Here is a 19,624-nt window from a genome sequence, read left to right as displayed (position 1 = left end):
TGGCTATGCTAACAAAAAGCCTCCCCGGGAGAGGGAGAGAGAATCAGGTAAGGCCAAAGGGGAGGAGTTATGGGGAGAAGGCTTGGAGAGTGGTCAAAGAGACTAGAGGGGACAGGATTGTCTAAAATATGTATCATATCCATGTTTTGAGTCCTTATATGGAGGTTCCAATTTATGTCCATTTTAGACAATAGTAGATAACCAGAGAGACGCAGAACGAGAACAAAGCCTGTGAATATGATTTTAAGAATCTATCACGGCCTGGTGTAGTATGGTTTATGTGCAGAAAGAAGCTTGAATCTCCTAAATATTTCAGGGACTGGCTCTGAGCAAGGGAACTTTGCACATGGGTGCAAGGGTAAACCCCATTGGAGGGGTAAGCCTCATTTGGAGAGGCAAATTTAAACCTCATTGGTGAGGCATAAATAGTTTGGGGAGCTATATAGATGAGAAGCAAAACAGAAAAAATAAGTTGATTAGCCATACATTAACTAAATGGGGGGAAAAAAAGTGTGTTGGGTGCTCGGGGCAATTTGAATGAAGAAGGAGAGAGAGCTGGAAGCTATACATGTAATTGTATAACAGAGGGACCACTTTTAATTGCCATTATATTTAGTTGTTGATATGGTACAATAAATTGCAGATTTTGGATGCATTAGATTGTCTGTGTCCCGCGGGGTGTTTGTGTATAAGATGAAATGTGTTAATTGTATGTATGAATGTGTAACATGTTAGGTGTGACAGCAGCGGTAACATAAATGCATTTACGAAGTAAAGCATTCAAGTGGCAGGGTTAGAACTTATATAATTAGGTAATACATTTGAGCAATGTAAGGAATAGATAAAAAAAGTGGGAAATCTATGCTGTGTTTAACATAATTTGTGTGTGTTTCAGGGAACGGAACCATGGGAGGAAGAGGGAATGCAGCAGTCGTTGCAGGAAAAATGTACATTATGAAAGCGTATTAATGTTGGTTGTAACATTTCAGAAACAGGCCGAGATGAGATGGAGGTGCTGGAATTAAAAAACCCACAGTAGTATGAAGAACTGATAAGTTTCAAGCAAATGTAGACATTTACACAATGTTGTCTTGTCATTTAAATCTCTGAGACTTCACAGAACACTGGGAGGAGAAAATGCTAATGTCTGCAGGAAATGTGGCTGCCAAAGGCGTGAAGCCTAACATTGCTTTTGCAGGCAGGAAAACCGTTATTCCAGTTGGAATTGTATCGAATTTGATCTTTTACTATTACAAACATTTGGTCGGTAATCATTTAAAAGGAACTCATAAGACAACAGAATTTTGGTACTAATATTTTCCGTTCACAGAAAAGGAGTTGAAAAGGAATTGGAAGTCATGCTGATCAAAGGCTTTTCGTGCAGCAAAAGTGATTGAAATGCTAATTTGAAGACAGAGGAGAGCCGTCTGTCTGTCATTGTAAACAGGGGTAAGATAACCTTTCTTTCAGGTAACTGAGGAACAAACTAAGTTAAAGCACTTGGAGGACGTGAACTTCACATGGGGTAAAATCCAACTACATTTAAGTGTATTGTTTAATTGATATTCAGTCTAATATAATATTTCGTCATAAGGAAGGGGAATTAGTTGTGGAAGTTAGTGGGAAATAATGCTTTTTCATACGCAATGAATGACTAAATTGATGGAAAGTTCCTGACATACATGTGTATAACGTTCTGGTTGGAGATGGAGAAAATAATTTTGCTTTTAAAGATGGGTAAATGCAGTGCTTAACATGGTAAGTGGAAAAGTACTTATCATATTACATTTGAACATGAAATGAAAGCTACAGCCTAAGTATGAAATATAGATATGTTAACAGCGAAATTATAAATGAAATAAAAAACTTACAAAGATATGAAATGGGTTCTTATTAAATAATATCTGTGTATAGAATTTCTATTTGCAGAATGAAGAGAGTGAAACTCTAGATATAGATCTGTAGGAGTTTCAGAAGGGGGGATTATAGAAGATATGATTTATTTCATTGTGATGTGTTGCAAGGAAATATTGTTGCAGATTGGAGAGACTTGGAGAGACTTGGAGGGAAATGAATGATCAGAGGGAGGTATTCTGACTCGAAAGACTGCTGACTGGACTTGTTGAATTGACTTGACTTGAAATGAGCTCATGTAAATATGTACAATAATTATGAAAATGTTTGTTGGGTGAGGCAAACTTTAAATTCAAGTGTGTTTGGGGGCATGTGGTGATGACAAACTAATCACTAACTAATTAACATACTAATCATGTAATTACTGGGCCTATTGAATTGTGCATGAGAAAATAGTTGTGTTGTGGGAAACCTTTATATTTGAAACAGATTGACATGGAAGAGACGGAGATCAAGCGGGATCAGGTTTCAGCGGCTGATTGACTAAATGGATGGGGATTTGGCAATATGTGAACATTTGGTTAAAATAGCGATAGATGGAATATATCTGAAATGTAGAAATTGATATGGAGGTACTGGGAAAAGTAATAAACTATTAGCATTGTATTTGGTTAATGCATGAATCCAAATTCAATTGTAATACGGAAATTAAATTGAGATATTGCCAACTCTCCCATACCAAAGTCCATATGAATCAGGCAAGTTGATTTAATAAGTTGATTACAAAGTGACACAATTGTATAATGTTTCTTGTTGCATAAATATTCATTTATTTGGAAATGAAGTTTGAATGTTAGTGTTTTATTTGAATGAGAAAATGTGTTATCTAAAATGGCGTATCAGTGTACAGGGTGATTTTATAGCCCATATGATGTTGGAGCAAGGCATTTTCACAATGGGATTTAATTTAAAAGACAAATGATGTGGAACTTAAGGATAGATCATAGAAGTCAATCAGATTGTAATTGAACATTGATATTTGGTTTGTTTGCATTGCAGAAATGCGGACTAAGATGGCGGACTGAAATCTATAGAGTGCTATTGAAGAAATGGCGGAAGAAGACCTATGGACAAAAATGGAAAATAAGCAGGTGTATCACTATTTACTACTAAAAGTACATTTAGCCTTTTCAAGATCCTTAGGGGGGAAAGATAAAGGGTCAGTGTGGGAGGTTCTGATGGTACACTGATTCATCATACAAGTTAAGTTATCCAAATTAAATAGTCAATACAATTTAGAGTTCATCCCAAAGTAATTTGAATATAACCAGAGTTCTTGAAATCCCCTGAATATATCCTTTGTGTTAATAGCTAAAATAAATAATTGTCTATCTGGAAGTATGTGGCATTGATGATTTTCACATGTAAGGGGTTATATAGAGTGAAAAATATTAAAACATATTGCTATAGAATAGAATACCACACTCAGATTATATGTCATTCACAGAGAGGAGACGGTGAACGAAGAGGGAAGATCGGAAGACCGGAGCAGAGGGGATGACAACGACTTGGAACATGGATTCAAGACTCCAGGAATGTCAAAATATGATTAGGAATATGAATGAATGAGTATCGACAGGATGTGAGGGTTTAAGATGGATGAGTGTGTGAACGAATGTGAGTGTGCAAGATGGAGGCGAGATACTGGAAGCCATCAAGAGGACACTTCACTAGCATCTGACCTGGGGAGGAGCCAATGGGAAAGCCATGATGACATCATTTGAATAGTGTCTGAATTTTAATATCTGTTATAAATAAATGATAGAGCAAACTTGTATGGATGGAGCCAATGGAGACGACAAGATGACATCAATCACGTCAAATATTTGAACTGCTAATGAAATTATGTTGTATTGTATGTACTTTGTATATAATGTTGAAAAGTGAAGTGTATGATTGTAGTGCAATGTTTCATATGTTATAAGTCATGTATAGTGTCTAAGCTTAGCAATGATAGCATGCTATAGTTGTAATGAGATCCAACAACTTTAAACTGGTAGATTAGGCCAATCTATCAGAAGTATATTATGTAAATAACTTGGATTAGTAAGGAGTCCATCATTACATGGAGTGATATAGCAGCAAGGCATATTTCAAATACAGGCTTTATTAAGTGATGTCCCAAAAGCAAAGAGAGGGGGTCGCAGAGGACTTCTCTAGACTGTACACAGACAGAGTTTATAATCTGCATGTATTTGAAATATTTATAAGCCACTGCATTCTAAAGAGGAGTACACAGTTGGATTCGGAATATGGCAAAGTAAAGTGTACTTCTTTTAACAAGAATGTATATATCAGCATGGTATGATGAATACAACTAAGAGTAAGTTGAAATGCAATATAACAACTTCTAAATAAAATAGTTTTACTATTAATAAGTAAAAAGAGGAGGGAAACTGTAGAGAGAATTTAGATGTTGTTATACCCCTCCTAGCCATAGGGGGGCGCTAAGTGCATAAAGCTACTCTTTGTTGTGGGACTTCAGAAGAAGTCCATAAAAGGAAGTGGCTAACAGGAAGAGGGGGTCATTCCCCAGGAGCAGGGAGAGAGAGGGGGGTGAACCACAGTGCTGTGAGACTTTGTTTTTGTAAATAAACCTTTTGTAATACTTTTACCTTCTAGTTGCATTGGTTTTCTAAACTTAGAGTTAAATTCCTCACAACAGGGGTACGGGGAGAACATGCAAACTCCACACAGAGAGAAAGGCCCTTACGACGAGATACCCCACCTGGGCAGTAAGCACTGAAGATATGGGGGGGAACACAACCACAGCGCTCACAGTGTCCTAGGCGAGAATCGAACTCAGGACCTTCTAACTGTGAGGCGACAGCTCTACCACTGAGCCACCGTACCCCCTTCACAGGGGGTTCCTGTGACCTAGCAGCTTGTGCAATGCTAATCTCTGTCCAAGTCCAGGTTTCTTCTGTCAATGATTCAGCCCTGTTAAAGCGGACCGTCAATCATGACCAGAAGCATTAGAAATTCAGGAGGATCACTCAACTCCAGATTTCCACTGTCAACAATTCAGCTCCGTTAATGCAAACTGTCAACCATGACCAGCAGCAATAGAAATTCAGGAGGATCACTCAACTCCAGGTTTCTTCTGTCAATGATTCAGCCCTGTTAAAGCGGACCGTCAATCATGACCAGAAGCATTAGAAATTCAGGAGGATCACTCAACTCCAGATTTCCACTGTCAACAATTCAGCTCCGTTAATGCAAACTGTCAACCATGACCAGCAGCAATAGAAATTCAGGAGGATCACTCAACTCCAGGTTTCTTCTGTCAATGATTCAGCCCTGTTAATGCCGACCGTAAATCATGACCAGCAGCATTAGAAATTCAGGAGGATCACTCAACTCCAGATTTCTTCTGTCAATGATTCAGCCCTGTTAATGCCGACCGTAAATCATGACCAGCAGCAATAGAAATTCAGGAGGACTCCTCACATTACTGCCCCATAAAATGGATCAATTTGGTCAGCTGTTTGCGAACGTTCTTGCCGCCTCTTGCCATTTCAGTTTCCCTTTTTGCAAAGTGACAAAATCTAACTTTGCAATACCATGAAGAGGCCATTTTCACCAGTACATGGATGTGGTTCACTTCAACACATGTGTCAAACATATGGTTGTAGACATCTGGGAAAAGATCTTTCGCACCACAATCTTCCAAAACCTGAGTGACAATGATTGATGTGATTCCACGTCCAAAGGGAAGCTTCCCTCCATTTCTTTTGATCCTCCTCTGAATGCATTTCTCTGTGGTTTGACACACATACACCATGCCTGGTGATGGTTTCTGGAGGCCGCCTCTATTTTTCAGAAGAATGAAAGCATGTGCGGCGCCATCAGTTGTTAATGCCTGAGAGCAAGGCAAACAGGTGATTTTCTCTTTCATCTTCTTCACCACAAATCCTGCGATGTAGCTGATCACACATTTCACTTGGTGCCTTACAAGTAGGCGTTTGTAGGCTGCCCTGAACTGCCTGGCATTTGGGTTGTCATTGTGACCACCCCTTGCTCTTATGGCAGAAAAGAAGAGCTCCAAGTGGTCCTGACTCAGTTTGTAGGCCAGAAGATATCTGCATGGAGCATTGGCCCTCTCAACAAGATCATGGTATATGTTGAGTACACTTCTGCCATTAGCAATGAAGCCATATATGGCCGTCTTCTTTTTTGTGGTGTGAAGTGGCACCATCTTGTCATACTGCTTGACCTTCAAACCACGGAGCATGGTTTCTGCCTGTTGCAAGATGGTCTCAGCACGATCTTTAGTTGTTGGCTTGATCGGGGCTTTGGAACCTTTTCCGAGAGGATTCCGGCTGTTGAGCACATCAAAAGCGAGATCTACAGTGCGCACAAACTGTACAGTTGCTGCACAACCCCTGAACTCCTCCAACTTCAAGCCTTGCTCACAGAATTGCATGGCGTCTGCCACACTGCTGCTGAAGAGCTGTGCTGCAAGGCGGACTTTCATTTTTTGTTTTGTCCACTGGATATGAGCCATCTTCAGCCTGTTGCCAAGTCTCAGACCTTCTTTCTCTTGAAGTCTGTTGAGAGCTTCAAAGTACTTCCACTGAATCTTCCTTCCATCTTCCATCTCAAATTCACGTGAAGATGCAAAGGCATTCCGTAGAAGCTTAAGCATGTGGCATGCATCCAGGATCACATGTACTTTTTGTCTGGGGTCCTCAGGATGCAGGAAGTATGGCTTCATGTTGCTGATATTAAGATCAGCACCAAGTTCCCTTATCATGGCCAAGTTGCTTGAAGGGGCATCGCATGTAAGTGAGACAACTTTGACATCCACTTCATGAAGCCTGCTGAGGCTCTCCCTTACGACATTGGCCTTTTCTGATCCATCCATACCTGTGATCAGAAAGTATGCGATGGGAATTTTCCAGGACTCATTGACAGCCACAACCATCAGGACGAAGGCCTGGGTGGCCAGTGTGTTGTCAATTTCACCAGTGCCTATGTCCACATAGCCATGGAACTGGTCTCCTATAAATTCTGTCATCTTGTGGATGTAAATTTCATCCATCATCAGAGCACAGACTGTGTCTCTTCCCTTCTCTCTGTTTGTCTCTACATGCCCTTTTAGAGCTGTGAAAGACGCCACAGTAAATCCAGGATCAGCTGAGACGCTACTGTACCAAGTACGGATGGTCTGGTTGTGAGGCAGAGTTTTGTGAAAAGTGTCACGTACATACTCATATGCCTTTGGGGAGTAAAAGTGCAACGTGGTTGCAAACTGCCTAAGCTCCTCAGAGTACTTAGCAGACTTTTTCCCCTGCTGTATCTTGCGCATGATGTGTTTTGGCACTTCATCAATTGACTCAAGCAAAGAGGCACATTGACTTGATATCAACAGCTTTTTCTTGAGTTCTTTGGTCATGGCCTTTAAGGTGCAGACTTTTTTCTTATAGCGCCTGGACTTTTGGCATTGGACTCTCAGCCTTTTCCTGTACTTGACTAAGATCTGCTCTGTGGCCTGATGTTTACGTTTCAGAGACCTTGGAGACTGTAGTTGGTAGCAGTGATCCTTCTGAATAAATTTGGCTAGGCTAGGTTTTTTAGGTGTAGCTTTTGCTGCTGCATAACCAACCTGTTCCTCATGATCAATATCTGCTGTTACAGCAACGTCAGCCTGACAGATGTCATTGCTAAGTGGGATGTTCCCATTGGCATCTTCAGTCGGGGTGGCATGGCTGTAATCGGCAGCAGATGGCACGCTAATGTTTTTTTTCCCCCCTGACACTTTGCAAGTATTAAGTGAGGAGCCACTTACCTCTGTGTCACTTCTTACCAAAATCCTGCGTCTTGCCTGTGTCTGAGAGGACCTCAACCGATGACTTGGGAAAAGGGTTGGGACTGCTGTGCTCTTAAGGCGACGATTTCCCTGAAGAAATGAAGGAAAGACAGAGAAGTGAAGACAGATTTTTTGTCTTGTTTTTTTTTTACAGTATCCTTTAAATCAGAGGTTTTCAAAGTGGGAGGCAGGCTTTCCCAGGAGGGCTCCAAGCAGTTTCTTAGGGGAGTCTCAGTGAATGGAAGTGAAAAGATATAGAGAGGCAAAGTGAATGTCACTTGCTGCTTTTCACCCTGTACCAGCGCTGGGGAAAATATGAATGGCAGTGACGGAGAATAGCGTTACTTTTTTGATCCCTGTTTGAATTGTGCCACGGGGTGCCAATGTAAATTTGGTCAATTTAAAACATAGTTTTAAACAACAAGAAAGTTGCAGTTTGTCGCCAAACTGTTGAACTTATAAATCAGAAAGACTACATACACTGTCGCCTAAGTGACGTCACTTTCTCTACCAGCAAAGCTGAAGACTGGCGACATGCCACGAGCTTCCACGAGCTATGTAGTTTTTATACAAAACTAACCCCTATGTTTCAGTTTGGCGACAAACTGCAACTTTTTTGACATGCAAAGTTACGTTTTAAATTGACCAAATTTACCTTGGAACCCCGTAGCACAATTCAAACGGGATCACAAAAGTAATGTTAATCTCTGTTCACTGCCATTCATATTTTTTCAGGCGCTGGTAAGCAGGAAGTGACGTTTCACTTTGGCCCTCTATTACATTAGTTATTTGTTATCAAAAGCATAATATAATAGAATAACCTAAATGTGTGTGATTTGGTTAAAGATATAGTTCAGAGATACAGTAGTTTGGGGGAATGTGAGTATTTTTGCCACTTTCCCAGAGTCAGAAACTAATAAATGCCATCAGACATTTATTTATTTATTTGATGACCCTAGTCAGAAGTATGTCAAACAGCAATATCAGGCTATCTGGGCTCAACTGTTTAGTGTCTATGGGATCAAATAACATAATCAGGAATCAGGAATTGAGCAAGGGGGGTTCCTTATTACAAGCTTAGTTTGGGGGAGGCCCACAGTGTTAGGCTGGCTTTACACAGGCAAACTTTCACGCAACGTTAGGTGAAACCAAATTGCAAATTAATTGCATGGGTGTAAATTCTTCTGCAATGCATTAGAAACATCTCTGAAACTGAGCTGCAAAGCTCTCACCTTTGTGAAACTAGTTTCCTGCAACAGCCAAACAAAACCCTGAAAACCATTCAGATGATCACATAGGTTCTGGCCGAACCAGTGTCAACAAACTACAGTAACATGTACAGCAGGACAAATTTTCCAGTGAGAAAATAATACTAAATGAGATCTAAAGATGCAGAATGGCATTTCTCACTTGAATGTAGTAGCTAATTGGAAAACAAACAAACAAAAAATAAAAGAAAAAGATGAACATTTACCAATCTAGCTAGCTAGTTTTAGTGGAATAAACTGCTGTGTTGCATGATTATTTTTTAAATTGCTTTGTGCAACTGAAGTTGCATGGAAATTAGGTTTCATGCAACATGCAACTAGTTGCGCTAAAGTTTCAGTCTAAAGCCAGCCTAACTAAAATTGCTTTGACATGTCTACTTACAGGGTGCTGACAGCAATGATTAAAACACTGTCCATTATGCCTATCCAACATAGCTTTCTACCTTTGTGTCATTGGTGAAGGCATGCTCTTCAAAATGATCACTGCAAAGACGCGAAGAAGTTGAGGGTTTCCAATCTTTCCGCCTCATGTTCACCAGCCACTGGTTCAGTCTCGCTGCATCACCTAAAGGAAAACTGTGCAAATAATATATGGAGTTATTAGCACCAGTGTTTTGATCAGCTGCCTTAACAATGGACAATGCATATTAATGCTTCAAATTTAATTTTCTCTCACATGGTTATGCATAGTAAATGTATTTTTTGTGAGGGGGAAAAGAACCATTTAGACTATCTAAGACTTCTCAAGTTCTACATTAAACTACAACATGTAGGCAGGGTTGGGGAGCAGTTAAATAAGCTGTATGTGTGATAATTTAACTGCATTCAAATCTCAGTAGCTTTATCAGTAGTCACTAGCGTTAAGGACTTTGGTCATGCTGTTTAGTTTTAGTTAATCACAGACTGCAAATTCAGAGTATTCTCTGTTGCTTTTTTTTGGCCATACAATGACGTTGGGCATACATTTTTTAACACTCAATTCGCTTCTCACTGCTGCACATCCACAATACAGTCGGTGTGAATATCAAGCCCAGTAGAACGATAGCTAACGTTATGTGGGTGGAAAAGGTGTTCTGGAAGGTTAGCAGTTACGCTAGCTAATGCTACTTAACGTTAGCAGTCAATGCTAATTTTGAATATAAACTGTCACAAAACACACGGTTAACTTACCGAAACAACTGCAAAGGCGCATCAGAACTCCCATGTCGGTTAGTACAGTCCACTGCAGAACAACCCATTTTATTTAATCGCTGAATGTGGACAGAATATGATTAACAATACAACAAGCTGCTAGCTACACGGACTATAACCCAAGATGGCCGCGCTGTGAATAAGGTCTGTTGTTCTTGCGGTCTCTTGACTAGTTGACTTCACAAGAGCCCGGATGAGCCCCTACGCTAAAATGACGCAATTGCTATTCCCCAAGACATGTACGCAGCGGGGACGGCCATTGATTGGCAGTGAGAGCTGTCAATCATACATTTTTATCCCTTTTTACATGTCAAATAACTACTTAAAAACAAACTGATCCGAAAAATTACCACTTGCACATGCATTAGCATGATAATGACTATCTAAAATGATACGAACCACCTTTGGAAAAAAATTATCTGATGTTTACTGTGAATATTTCGGTTGTGATTTTCTCATCCACTAACATGGGGAGGCGGGCCTTGTGACCTGATACTGGATTCAGCCGTCAGGGCGGCGATCTAACATGCAGCGGCTTCACTTATGGGACCATGGAATGGCGTCCATCTTATATAAGTCGATGGTTTTCACGTGGGTAGAAGCCCAGTAATGGCGGCGCTGGTGTTGATATCAGCAAGTAAGTTGGTTAGTTTAAGAAAAGGAACTCTGATGTAAATGGAAACGGTATTTTGTATGTATGTATAAATGAGAGAAACAAAGAGGATTCCCGCACACTGCCAATTACTTGCAACAAACTTTAATCAACAACGTTTCGGTCTATCGACCTTCATCAGGTTAAAATACAGAGCAAGGGAACATGTATGTATGTATGTATGTATGTATGTATAAAAAATGGTTGTACCTTGTCCATTTGTGTTAAGTGTGAACAGAAAAATGATTGTAAATGTATAAGTTAAAAGATATCCTGTTTGTATTCACTCAGTGATAGTGGCTGTGACCGTCCTGTCTCTGCCTGTATATTCACTGCTGCCTGGGATATCTTGTCTGTTCACACAGGTATGTGATGACACTGTTGTAATTAAGATTCATTCATTTTCTTGGAGTTTTTTATATTTCAATTGTATAGGATAACGCCTGTGAGTTGAACGAGGCAACTGGAGAGAAGCGATAGTGGCTGTGACCATCCTGTCTGTGCCTGTATATTCACTGCTGCCTGGGATATCTTGTCTGTTCACACAGGTATGTGATGACACTGTTGTAATTAACATTCATTTATTTTCTTGGAGTTTTTTATATTCAATTGTATAGGATAACACCTGTGAGTTGAACGAGGCGACTGAAGAGAAGTGATAGTGGCTGTGACCATCCTGTCTGTGCCTGTATATTCACTGCTGCCTGGGATATCTTGTCTGTTCACACAGTAAACAAGTCAAATCAACCTGAACTACTGCTGTCCTCGTGACTTCTTGGGTTCCTGCCGTATGCAGCTGGTTACATTTGTATATATGTACGTATGTACAGTCAACCCATTCTCACTCCGAGCGCGTAGCATATTGACGCTTTGTCACGTCCCTTGTGCGTCGCTTGTTACTAACACGGTACCCTTGAGCGACCCATGAAACGACTTGGGCTTTCCGACTAAACTCAATGTAAACCCATGGAAGTCATCTTTGACGCTCATGGCAACTGCTCCCCCATTAGGGTCTGGGGGGAGGAGCTAACCTCCCCCAGACCCTAACCCTAAATCTAACCTCTCCCACCCCCCACACCTAAACCTAACCTCCCCCAGACCCTAACCCTAAACCTAACCTCTCCCACCCCCCATGCCTAAACCTAACCTCCCCCAGACCCTAACCCTAAACCTAACCTCTCCCACCCCCCACGCCTAAACCTAACCTCCCCTCAGACCCTAATGGGGGAGCAGTTGACTAATGGGGGAGCAGTTGCCATGAGCGTCAAAGATGACTTCCATGGGTTTACATTGAGTTTAGTCGGATAGCCCAAGTCGTTTCATGGGTCGCTCAAGGGTACCGTGTTAGTAACAAGCGACGCACAAGGGACGGGACAAAGCGTCAATATGCTACGTGCTCGGAGTGAGAACCTGTTGGTACAGTATGTATGTAGTATGTACTGTATGGGCATGTAGTATATATGCCTATATTTCTTATCTTTCTTTGGGTTCCTCCCTTTTTGATGTTTTTGTATCCTCCCACCCCCCCCCCCCTTTCTCATGTCTATGTGAACTTGTTTCTCATGTTGGGGGGTGGAGTGTTATGCCTTGTTTTTTGTGTTTGTAAAACCGGGTAACGTCATACTTTCAGAGGAATGTATGTTTAAGATTGATAACCCAATAAACATACATATGAAAAAGAGAGAAAAAAAACATAGTGGCTTAGAACAAGTAGCAATTGAATGTGATTCTTGTCTGTGGGACGGGGGTTCCCGAGGCTGTGGAAAGGCATCCTATATGGAGGATAGATATTAGCCACCGATTAATGCATACATTTATTATTCTAAGGCGTATTTACTGATTTGACCAAAGCATTTGGTATTAGTAATTTTGCTATAATTGCTTTTCCCTCTGTGACTGATGGCTTGTTGGGAGTGTGCCATAGTATGTGCATGTGTGTGTGTGTGTGTGTGTGTGTGTGTGTGTGTGTGTGTGTGTGTGTGTGTGTGAAGTTGGATTTCTGCCATTATCCTAGAGAACCAATATACCCGCAACGCCTATGGAGCATCTGCGCTACACTTGACCATGAAGACATTTGAACACCAAACAGGCGTATCTAAAAGTTACACGGTCAATACACATATTTTTCACAATCCCCCTTCGGGAAAGCCCTTTGAGCCTGTTTCTGCATATCATCTTCCTTTCTTCTTCCACAAGCACACAAGACCAGGCAAGGGCTGACAACGCCAGTGCCAAGTGGTGAGTGAGAGTGGTGTGAAAATGGTAGGCAAACGCTGCGTTGTTGCATGTATCTGGTTTGTATATCCGCAGTCACTAGTTGCACTAGTTGACCGCCGGCTGTAGTCTTTGCAGAGTGTGGGCCCGACACAGGCTACGTGAGGCGATGCAACATTCAGCCTTTGTTGCTGATAGTTCTTGGCCGGCAACCAGTGATGTATTAACGAATGGGCCTACCAGGCCCAGGCCCACGGGCCCAAGAACTCAGGGGGCTCATAACCCAGAGCCTCTGGGACGGGACTGGGGCCTGGGATGACATGATCCCTTATGGTCCCAGCCCTTAATTTTGACTAAATGTTCAATATGTCTGTCGTCAATTAGAGGGTTTGGCTTTAATTGAGTGTACCTGCGCTGTCAATCCTGTGTTATCCTGTGTTCGACAGGGTCCAAAATGACCACGAGCCAAATCTTTTTGCAAATCGCACGCATGCACACACACACACACACACACACACACACACACACACACACACACACAACCACAACCACAACCACAACAACAACCACAACAACAACCGGTTGGATGCAAATAGTTTAATTCAGCTTGAATGGAAATGCATTACATGCAAATGCATATTGTTAGACAAGTTTAGCCAAAACAGACAGAAAAAACAGGAAAAAACTCTATACTGCTCTATATTAAAAAGAAACCCCCCAGTAATCTCTCTAAAAAAAGACACTTAAAGACCCCTAAAGACAAAAATGTGTTTTTCTTCTTGTTCCTTCAGGTGTTTGAGCTTCAGAATGATGTCTGTGAGTTAGTTTGACACTAGAAGGCTGTTTTCACATTTATCTGCTGAAAGTGGAACGTTTCTCTGTATTCATTGAACATCCAATTTTAGGGGTGGGACATGATTTGAGATGTCACAAATAGTTGAAGCTAATCCCTGTCCAATATTTAACTAATTGTGATGTGGAAACTTGAAGCCTCCGGTGCACATACACTGAGAATGGACTTTACAGTGAAGTAGGAGACATCTTGTGTCCAGCAGGAAAACTTTTGAGATTAAATATATTTGCAGACTCTATAATACACTATAATTTTTTAATGATGGAGAAGGAGTAGATTTTAAGAATTGTAACAAGATAATTCAACCTTTTTTTGGGGGGGGGGGGGGGGGGGGGGGGGACCATATTAGACACAAATTATTATTCAAAGTAGAATATTTTACATACATCTTAGAACATGACTTTATGGGGTCTTTAAACAGTTTACTCTGTCCTAAGGAAATCACACTTCTTCAATAACTAAAAGAGAAAGATATGTATAGAGCAGATAAGGACTGGATTGTCGTTACACAGAACTGTACGTCTGTACGTCGCTGTGCGTCTGACATTAGCGTGTGCACCGCATGACCTGAGCAGAGGTGGTGACGAGCCAGAGAATTCCCAGGTCGTAGCTGACATGCTTCATGCTGCAAACAGGGACGGCCTTCCATGCGGTCCCTTGTGGACGACTGCTTGAGATGCCGGTTCTGTTGAGAGAGGAGATTAATGTACAAGTCTGTCAATTGATCATCGGTGGTCGATGAGTTGAGTTCCCTCACCCCTTCCCCTCCCCTGAGTGAAGCGCTTTGAGTATTGAGGAAGGTGCTACTGTATATAAATCCAATAAATTATTATTACTGTTAGTATTATTATTATTGTATATATATATATATATATATATATATATATATATATATATATATATATATATATATATGTGTGTTTTCGCCCCTGCTTGTTTGTCAGGATATGTCATGAACAAACTTGCACGAAACTTTGTAGAAAAGTAGGACACGGTCCAACTTACAGTAGATCTGATTAATGTCCGCCCACTGGTCAAAAGGGGGCATGACAATGGGTGATGGCAATCACAAAAAGACACCTAACTTTAACGGATTTATGCTACACCCCACAACTTTGTAGAGAGGTTGAAAGCGCCGGTGGTGGCATGATGCACTCTGCCGAGTGCCCTCTAGGTAGCATGCACTCTGTGCACCAGTGCCCTCTAGTTTATTATTGGGAAAATTATTTTATTGACACAATATTATGGGTATTTGGCGCGCAATCACAGTAAAGACTGCCCTCTTGGGTGTCGTTACCTGATCGTGTGGAGTAATGGCTTACCTCTCGTAGACCTGGCCGGACGTGTTCACTGCGAAGACACTGCCGTCACTGCCCACCTCAACCATTTTCAAGTACACTCCCGAGATCCTATGCCAGCTATGGCCAGAGCAGGTAGACGGATTCACACCCTGTAAAGAGGTGTCAACATCAGAACGACTGCCATCAGTTGCACAAAAAAATATATATATCAGTAACTACCGAATCATGGCAGTCATGATCTATGAGTGTTCGATTAATGTGCTAAATAATAATAATATAAACATAGCATAAGAGTTAAGGGGCCCTATCTTCGCAAAAGCGGTAATTTAGTGTTTGCGCTCGTTTAACGCCGCAATGTAAATTGGGGGCGTGGACAAGCGCATGCCTGTTATAATTTGACTGGACATAGGCGTGCCACATACCGAACTAGGCGTCTCAGTGCAAAAATGTGGGGATAGATGGCATTATCCTATCGTCAGCAGCGCGCAATTACTTTGCGCTAAGAGCTTTTAAAAGCACCTCTTACGCCATACATGGGCAAACTACGGCCCGCAGATCCGGCCCGCGGGCGCCAACTGTGTTACCCGCGATGGAATTGCAATTTTTTTTTATTTTTTTTTACACAGTGCACCTGAACGCAACATGCAAGATACCCGCTGAATAAGTGTCCAAATGTTCATGTCATTCTGGCCAATACTCCACTTCTGTTATAGCATTTCAGTCTGGAATATGGAATATCTTTCAATAATCTTTATGACTAAAAGGCTACATTGAATTAGAAATTTAAATAATTAACTCATTGGTTTTGGATTTATTTAGCTTCAAGACTGCATTTTTGTTCGTGTGACCCTCAACACAGACTTTGATCATCCCGGGCCACTTACTGATACTTATGCTTAAATTAACCCACTCATATTCTGATTTATTTCAAGAAAAACATTTTGGCTAGTGGAAATTCTAATTGGCTGGTAACTTTAAAATCTAGCAGCCATATTGGCAGGTGGTCAAAAAAGTTAATTTCAAGCCCTGACAGCAGGTGGTGACATAGGAGTGAGTGAGAAAAGGATGATATATTGGTGGTTAAGACTGAATAATGACATCACAACTGTTAATTTAAAATGAGTTATTCCTCTAAACGTGGCTTCAAATGCACCAAATTTTTCACGCTGGCGCCGTTCGGCCCTCAGCAAAACCTGGTAGCGAGGACATTTTTTGTGGCCCTCTCTATCATCAAAGTTACCCATCCATGGGTTACGGCATAACAATATTTGTTCGGCCCCCGGCAACAATCTGGGTTTCTCATGTGGCCCCCCATGAAAAAAAATTGCCCACCCCTGTCTTACACGCTAAATACCCCGTTGCGCTTGAGCGCACCATGATCTCTGTGCGCAGTGCAGAGTAAAATTCCTTTTGGATATGTCATTACGCACAGCCTTGCTATGCCAGGACATCAAATTCTGCTGCTAAAATTGGGTATTAGCAGATAATTCAGTGAGGCAATTAACTATAACTCACTGAGAAACTTTTATCACATCGCAAAGAGGGAAATGAATTGAGAAAACTTGTTGGACAAAGGACATAGGCTATTCACCTCCATAACCCGGAGGGTCGTTGGCACCACAGACTATCTGTCAATAAGCTCTCTCCATCTCTCTCTGTCCTCGGCACGAGTGAGTCCACTCTATTACGCATGGAGAGAATTACAGCATATTGCATGCCTCGCGCAAACAGCGATTGCGAGACGGGCATCCAATTGTTTTTTATTGATGTAATGCCCAGGCATTGCCTGGCCACACCTGTGAATAATTCTGCTACTTGAGACCTCCCAAATCCCGTTTGCGCTGGCATTTTGGGGGCGCAGATGATTTGGCACGGCTCTAATTTGCGGCACATGCCGTGAACGTTTCCGCCTCCCCACCGAGAATTGCATCCCCAACATATTTCTGGGCTGTTTTAACTTAGAAATCAGGGAGGTCACGTCTACCCAGACAATTATATCACTTTTAAACAGTTACATTTCTCTATAAATCATTACAATATGCTCCCGTGAGGTGGGGATGCATTTAGCTACTGCCGGGCGGGGGTGCAAAACTCGGCATAACACCTGGACAAATGCACAAAGCGGACCACTATCTTCCCTGCCCTTAAGGCACGCTAAAACAGGTGCGCAAGTGCAAATAGGGGATATCGCCTGTACCAAGATAGGGCCCAAGGTTTCATGGGCTCTGCAAACAGTTTCCCACCTTTGTGAAGTAGACATAGTAGGGTTTGTATACTCCCCAGCATCCGTAGAGGCCGCAGCTGTAGTAGAAGAATACAGTGGACAGATTTGACCAGGAGATAGAGCCCTTCCTGAAGCCCAAAGTGTAGCTACTCCGTAGACAGGAGGCCATGTTGCTGCTACTGGCTCCCGCAATGAAAAGACTACCAGCGTCAACCTGCTTCATTGACCCTGCAAACAAGGAAAAACACAGAGGTATTGTATTTAGTCAGCATGTTGTCCTGGCTTCATAAATATGTTTTGTAAATCTGTTTGTCTGGATTCTTTCTAGCTCACAGGAGCAATGTATTAGAACAATGAAGACACTAGCCCTGTTCGAAACCGGTCCCTACTATGACAGAAATAGTGGATTATATAGTGTGTTGGCCATTTTGTACTCGTGTCCGAATTCTCATCTGTTAATTTGATTCACTATATAGTCCACTATAAAATACCCACAATGCATTGCAATTCCTAGTGAACAGAATGTACCCTACATGTTCTCCTATCTACCACAATGCAATGCTGCCGTGTTTACCAAAGGAGAAGAAGAGTGAGTTAGTGTCCGAAACTTGTTTGATCATTCCCCGTATTATTATTAGTATATGATAAACACCACCTGGAGAATAGTGAGTGAGTGAGTGAGTGAGTGAGTAAGTGAGTGAATGAACCATTCCAAACACGGCTAGTCAGCTACTGTATCTGAAATTTTTAATATGTTCTGTTTTTTGTGTGTGTATCTTTTCATTAAGGTAATTTATCTACTACACTTTACTGCAGCAATGACCCAACTTCCCCAAGGTGAAAGAAGGCATGCAAATGACAACAAATTCTCCCCTTCTTACTTCCAGGTGCATATTTCCAGCTGCCACCCACAAATTTGTAGACGTAGTTACTGGTGCTGACGCCCCACATCCCTGCTTGTCCCACTGTGATGTGCTTGAGGCTGGCTGAGGGCAGTTTGAACCAGGTGGATCCACTCAGGAAATAGTTGCGATTGTTTTTGTCTGTTGCGACCACTTGTCCCTGTCCAGCGTCAATCTGTTTGGCATAGGACAGGCTTGGGCCCTCGTTACAGTTCCAGGCTGTGGAGAGGAAATCATCATCAGTGAGTGGATTATTCTGTTATGTTGCAGGAAAATATACAGTAGGCCTATCAGATGGTGACTTACCATGACTGATGTGCAGGTGACACAGCACCACCAAGAAAGCTGCAATAGTTTTCATGATGTCTGTGGTGTCTCTGCCTCTGTTGTGCACCTCTGGATGTTACTCTGTATCTCTACGGAGCTGATGTCCTGCAATAATGAAGCGTTGTCTCACTTATATACAGTAACTAAGCATACAGTGGACCTGACCCATGAATCCTATTACAGCACCAACCGGTTCACCAAGAAGTTCCAAGGAAGCCGGATGGGATACATTTCCATCCGGCTCTCCATCAGGTCAATCATTTTAAAGGATGGCTTTACCGATGATCAACCCACTTTGTATCATTATAATGTTGTTAATATAAACGGATGGACAGTGTTTACCTTCGCTATACTGTATGTTTACCACAGAGAAATCCAACTCCATTTGTCCGGCTTACAGAAACTCCGCCCCCACCAGCTGCAAGTCATTCGTTTTTTAGGGTTAGGGTTAGTTTAGTTTATTAGTTTATTTGACAGGGAGTACACAATATGACATTAATCCCCATAGGGGAAGAGATGTAATGTAACAGATTAAAGGAGAATTCAGGTTTTTTACAACCTGGACCTTATTTCCAGCTTTAATTATGATTTTTATGCCTCCGCCGCCGGCAATAGCCAGGCCGGAGGCATTATGGATCCGGGTTGTCCGTACGTACGTACATATGTCCGTCCGTCCGTCCGTCCGTACGATGTTTGTTAACGGAATTTCATCAAATTTGCCTTAAAACATCCACTTAGGCTCAAGGATGATCTGATTTGATTTTAGTGGTCAAAGGTCAAGGTCACTGTGACCTCTCAAACGCCATTTTCAAGCTTGTTAACGCAATATCTCAGGAATGCCTTGACGGAATTTCATCATATTTGCCTTAAACATCCACTTGGACTCAAGGATGAACTGATTCGATTTTGGTGGTCAAAGGCCAAGGTCACTGTGACCTCTCGAACGCCATTTTCAAGCTTGTTAGC

General features: G+C 41.8%; 1 protein-coding gene across 2 annotated transcripts in view; it reads right to left on the bottom strand.

Annotated features, from left to right (window-relative positions):
* Nucleotides 1-18,763, bottom strand: part of LOC310781877 (fish-egg lectin-like) — an 880,613-nt gene extending 861,850 nt beyond the window's left edge. The window contains exons 1-5 of one of the 2 annotated variants that reach the window (XM_083642510.1): nucleotides 18,638-18,763; nucleotides 18,311-18,550; nucleotides 17,449-17,657; nucleotides 15,227-15,354; nucleotides 13,640-14,589 (exon numbers count right to left, since the gene is read on the bottom strand). In XM_083642510.1, coding sequence (XP_083498636.1) covers nucleotides 14,451-14,589; nucleotides 15,227-15,354; nucleotides 17,449-17,657; nucleotides 18,311-18,550; nucleotides 18,638-18,692 — 771 coding nt within the window. In that variant the 5' untranslated portion in view covers nucleotides 18,693-18,763 and the 3' untranslated portion in view covers nucleotides 13,640-14,450. Of the gene's footprint in view, nucleotides 1-13,639; nucleotides 14,590-15,226; nucleotides 15,355-17,448; nucleotides 17,658-18,310; nucleotides 18,551-18,637 lie in introns of those variants that run through there. The other variant, XM_083642511.1, reaches the window with a different exon arrangement.
* Nucleotides 18,764-19,624: the final 861 nt, after the last annotated feature.

The sequence above is a fragment of the Poromitra crassiceps genome (assembly GCF_964638095.1).
Source record: "Poromitra crassiceps genome assembly, chromosome: 9".
NCBI classification, from domain to species: Eukaryota; Metazoa; Chordata; class Actinopteri; order Beryciformes; family Melamphaidae; genus Poromitra; species Poromitra crassiceps.
The sequence above is the reverse complement of the archived record's forward strand: the minus strand, read 5'-3'. Positions and strand labels throughout refer to the sequence as shown.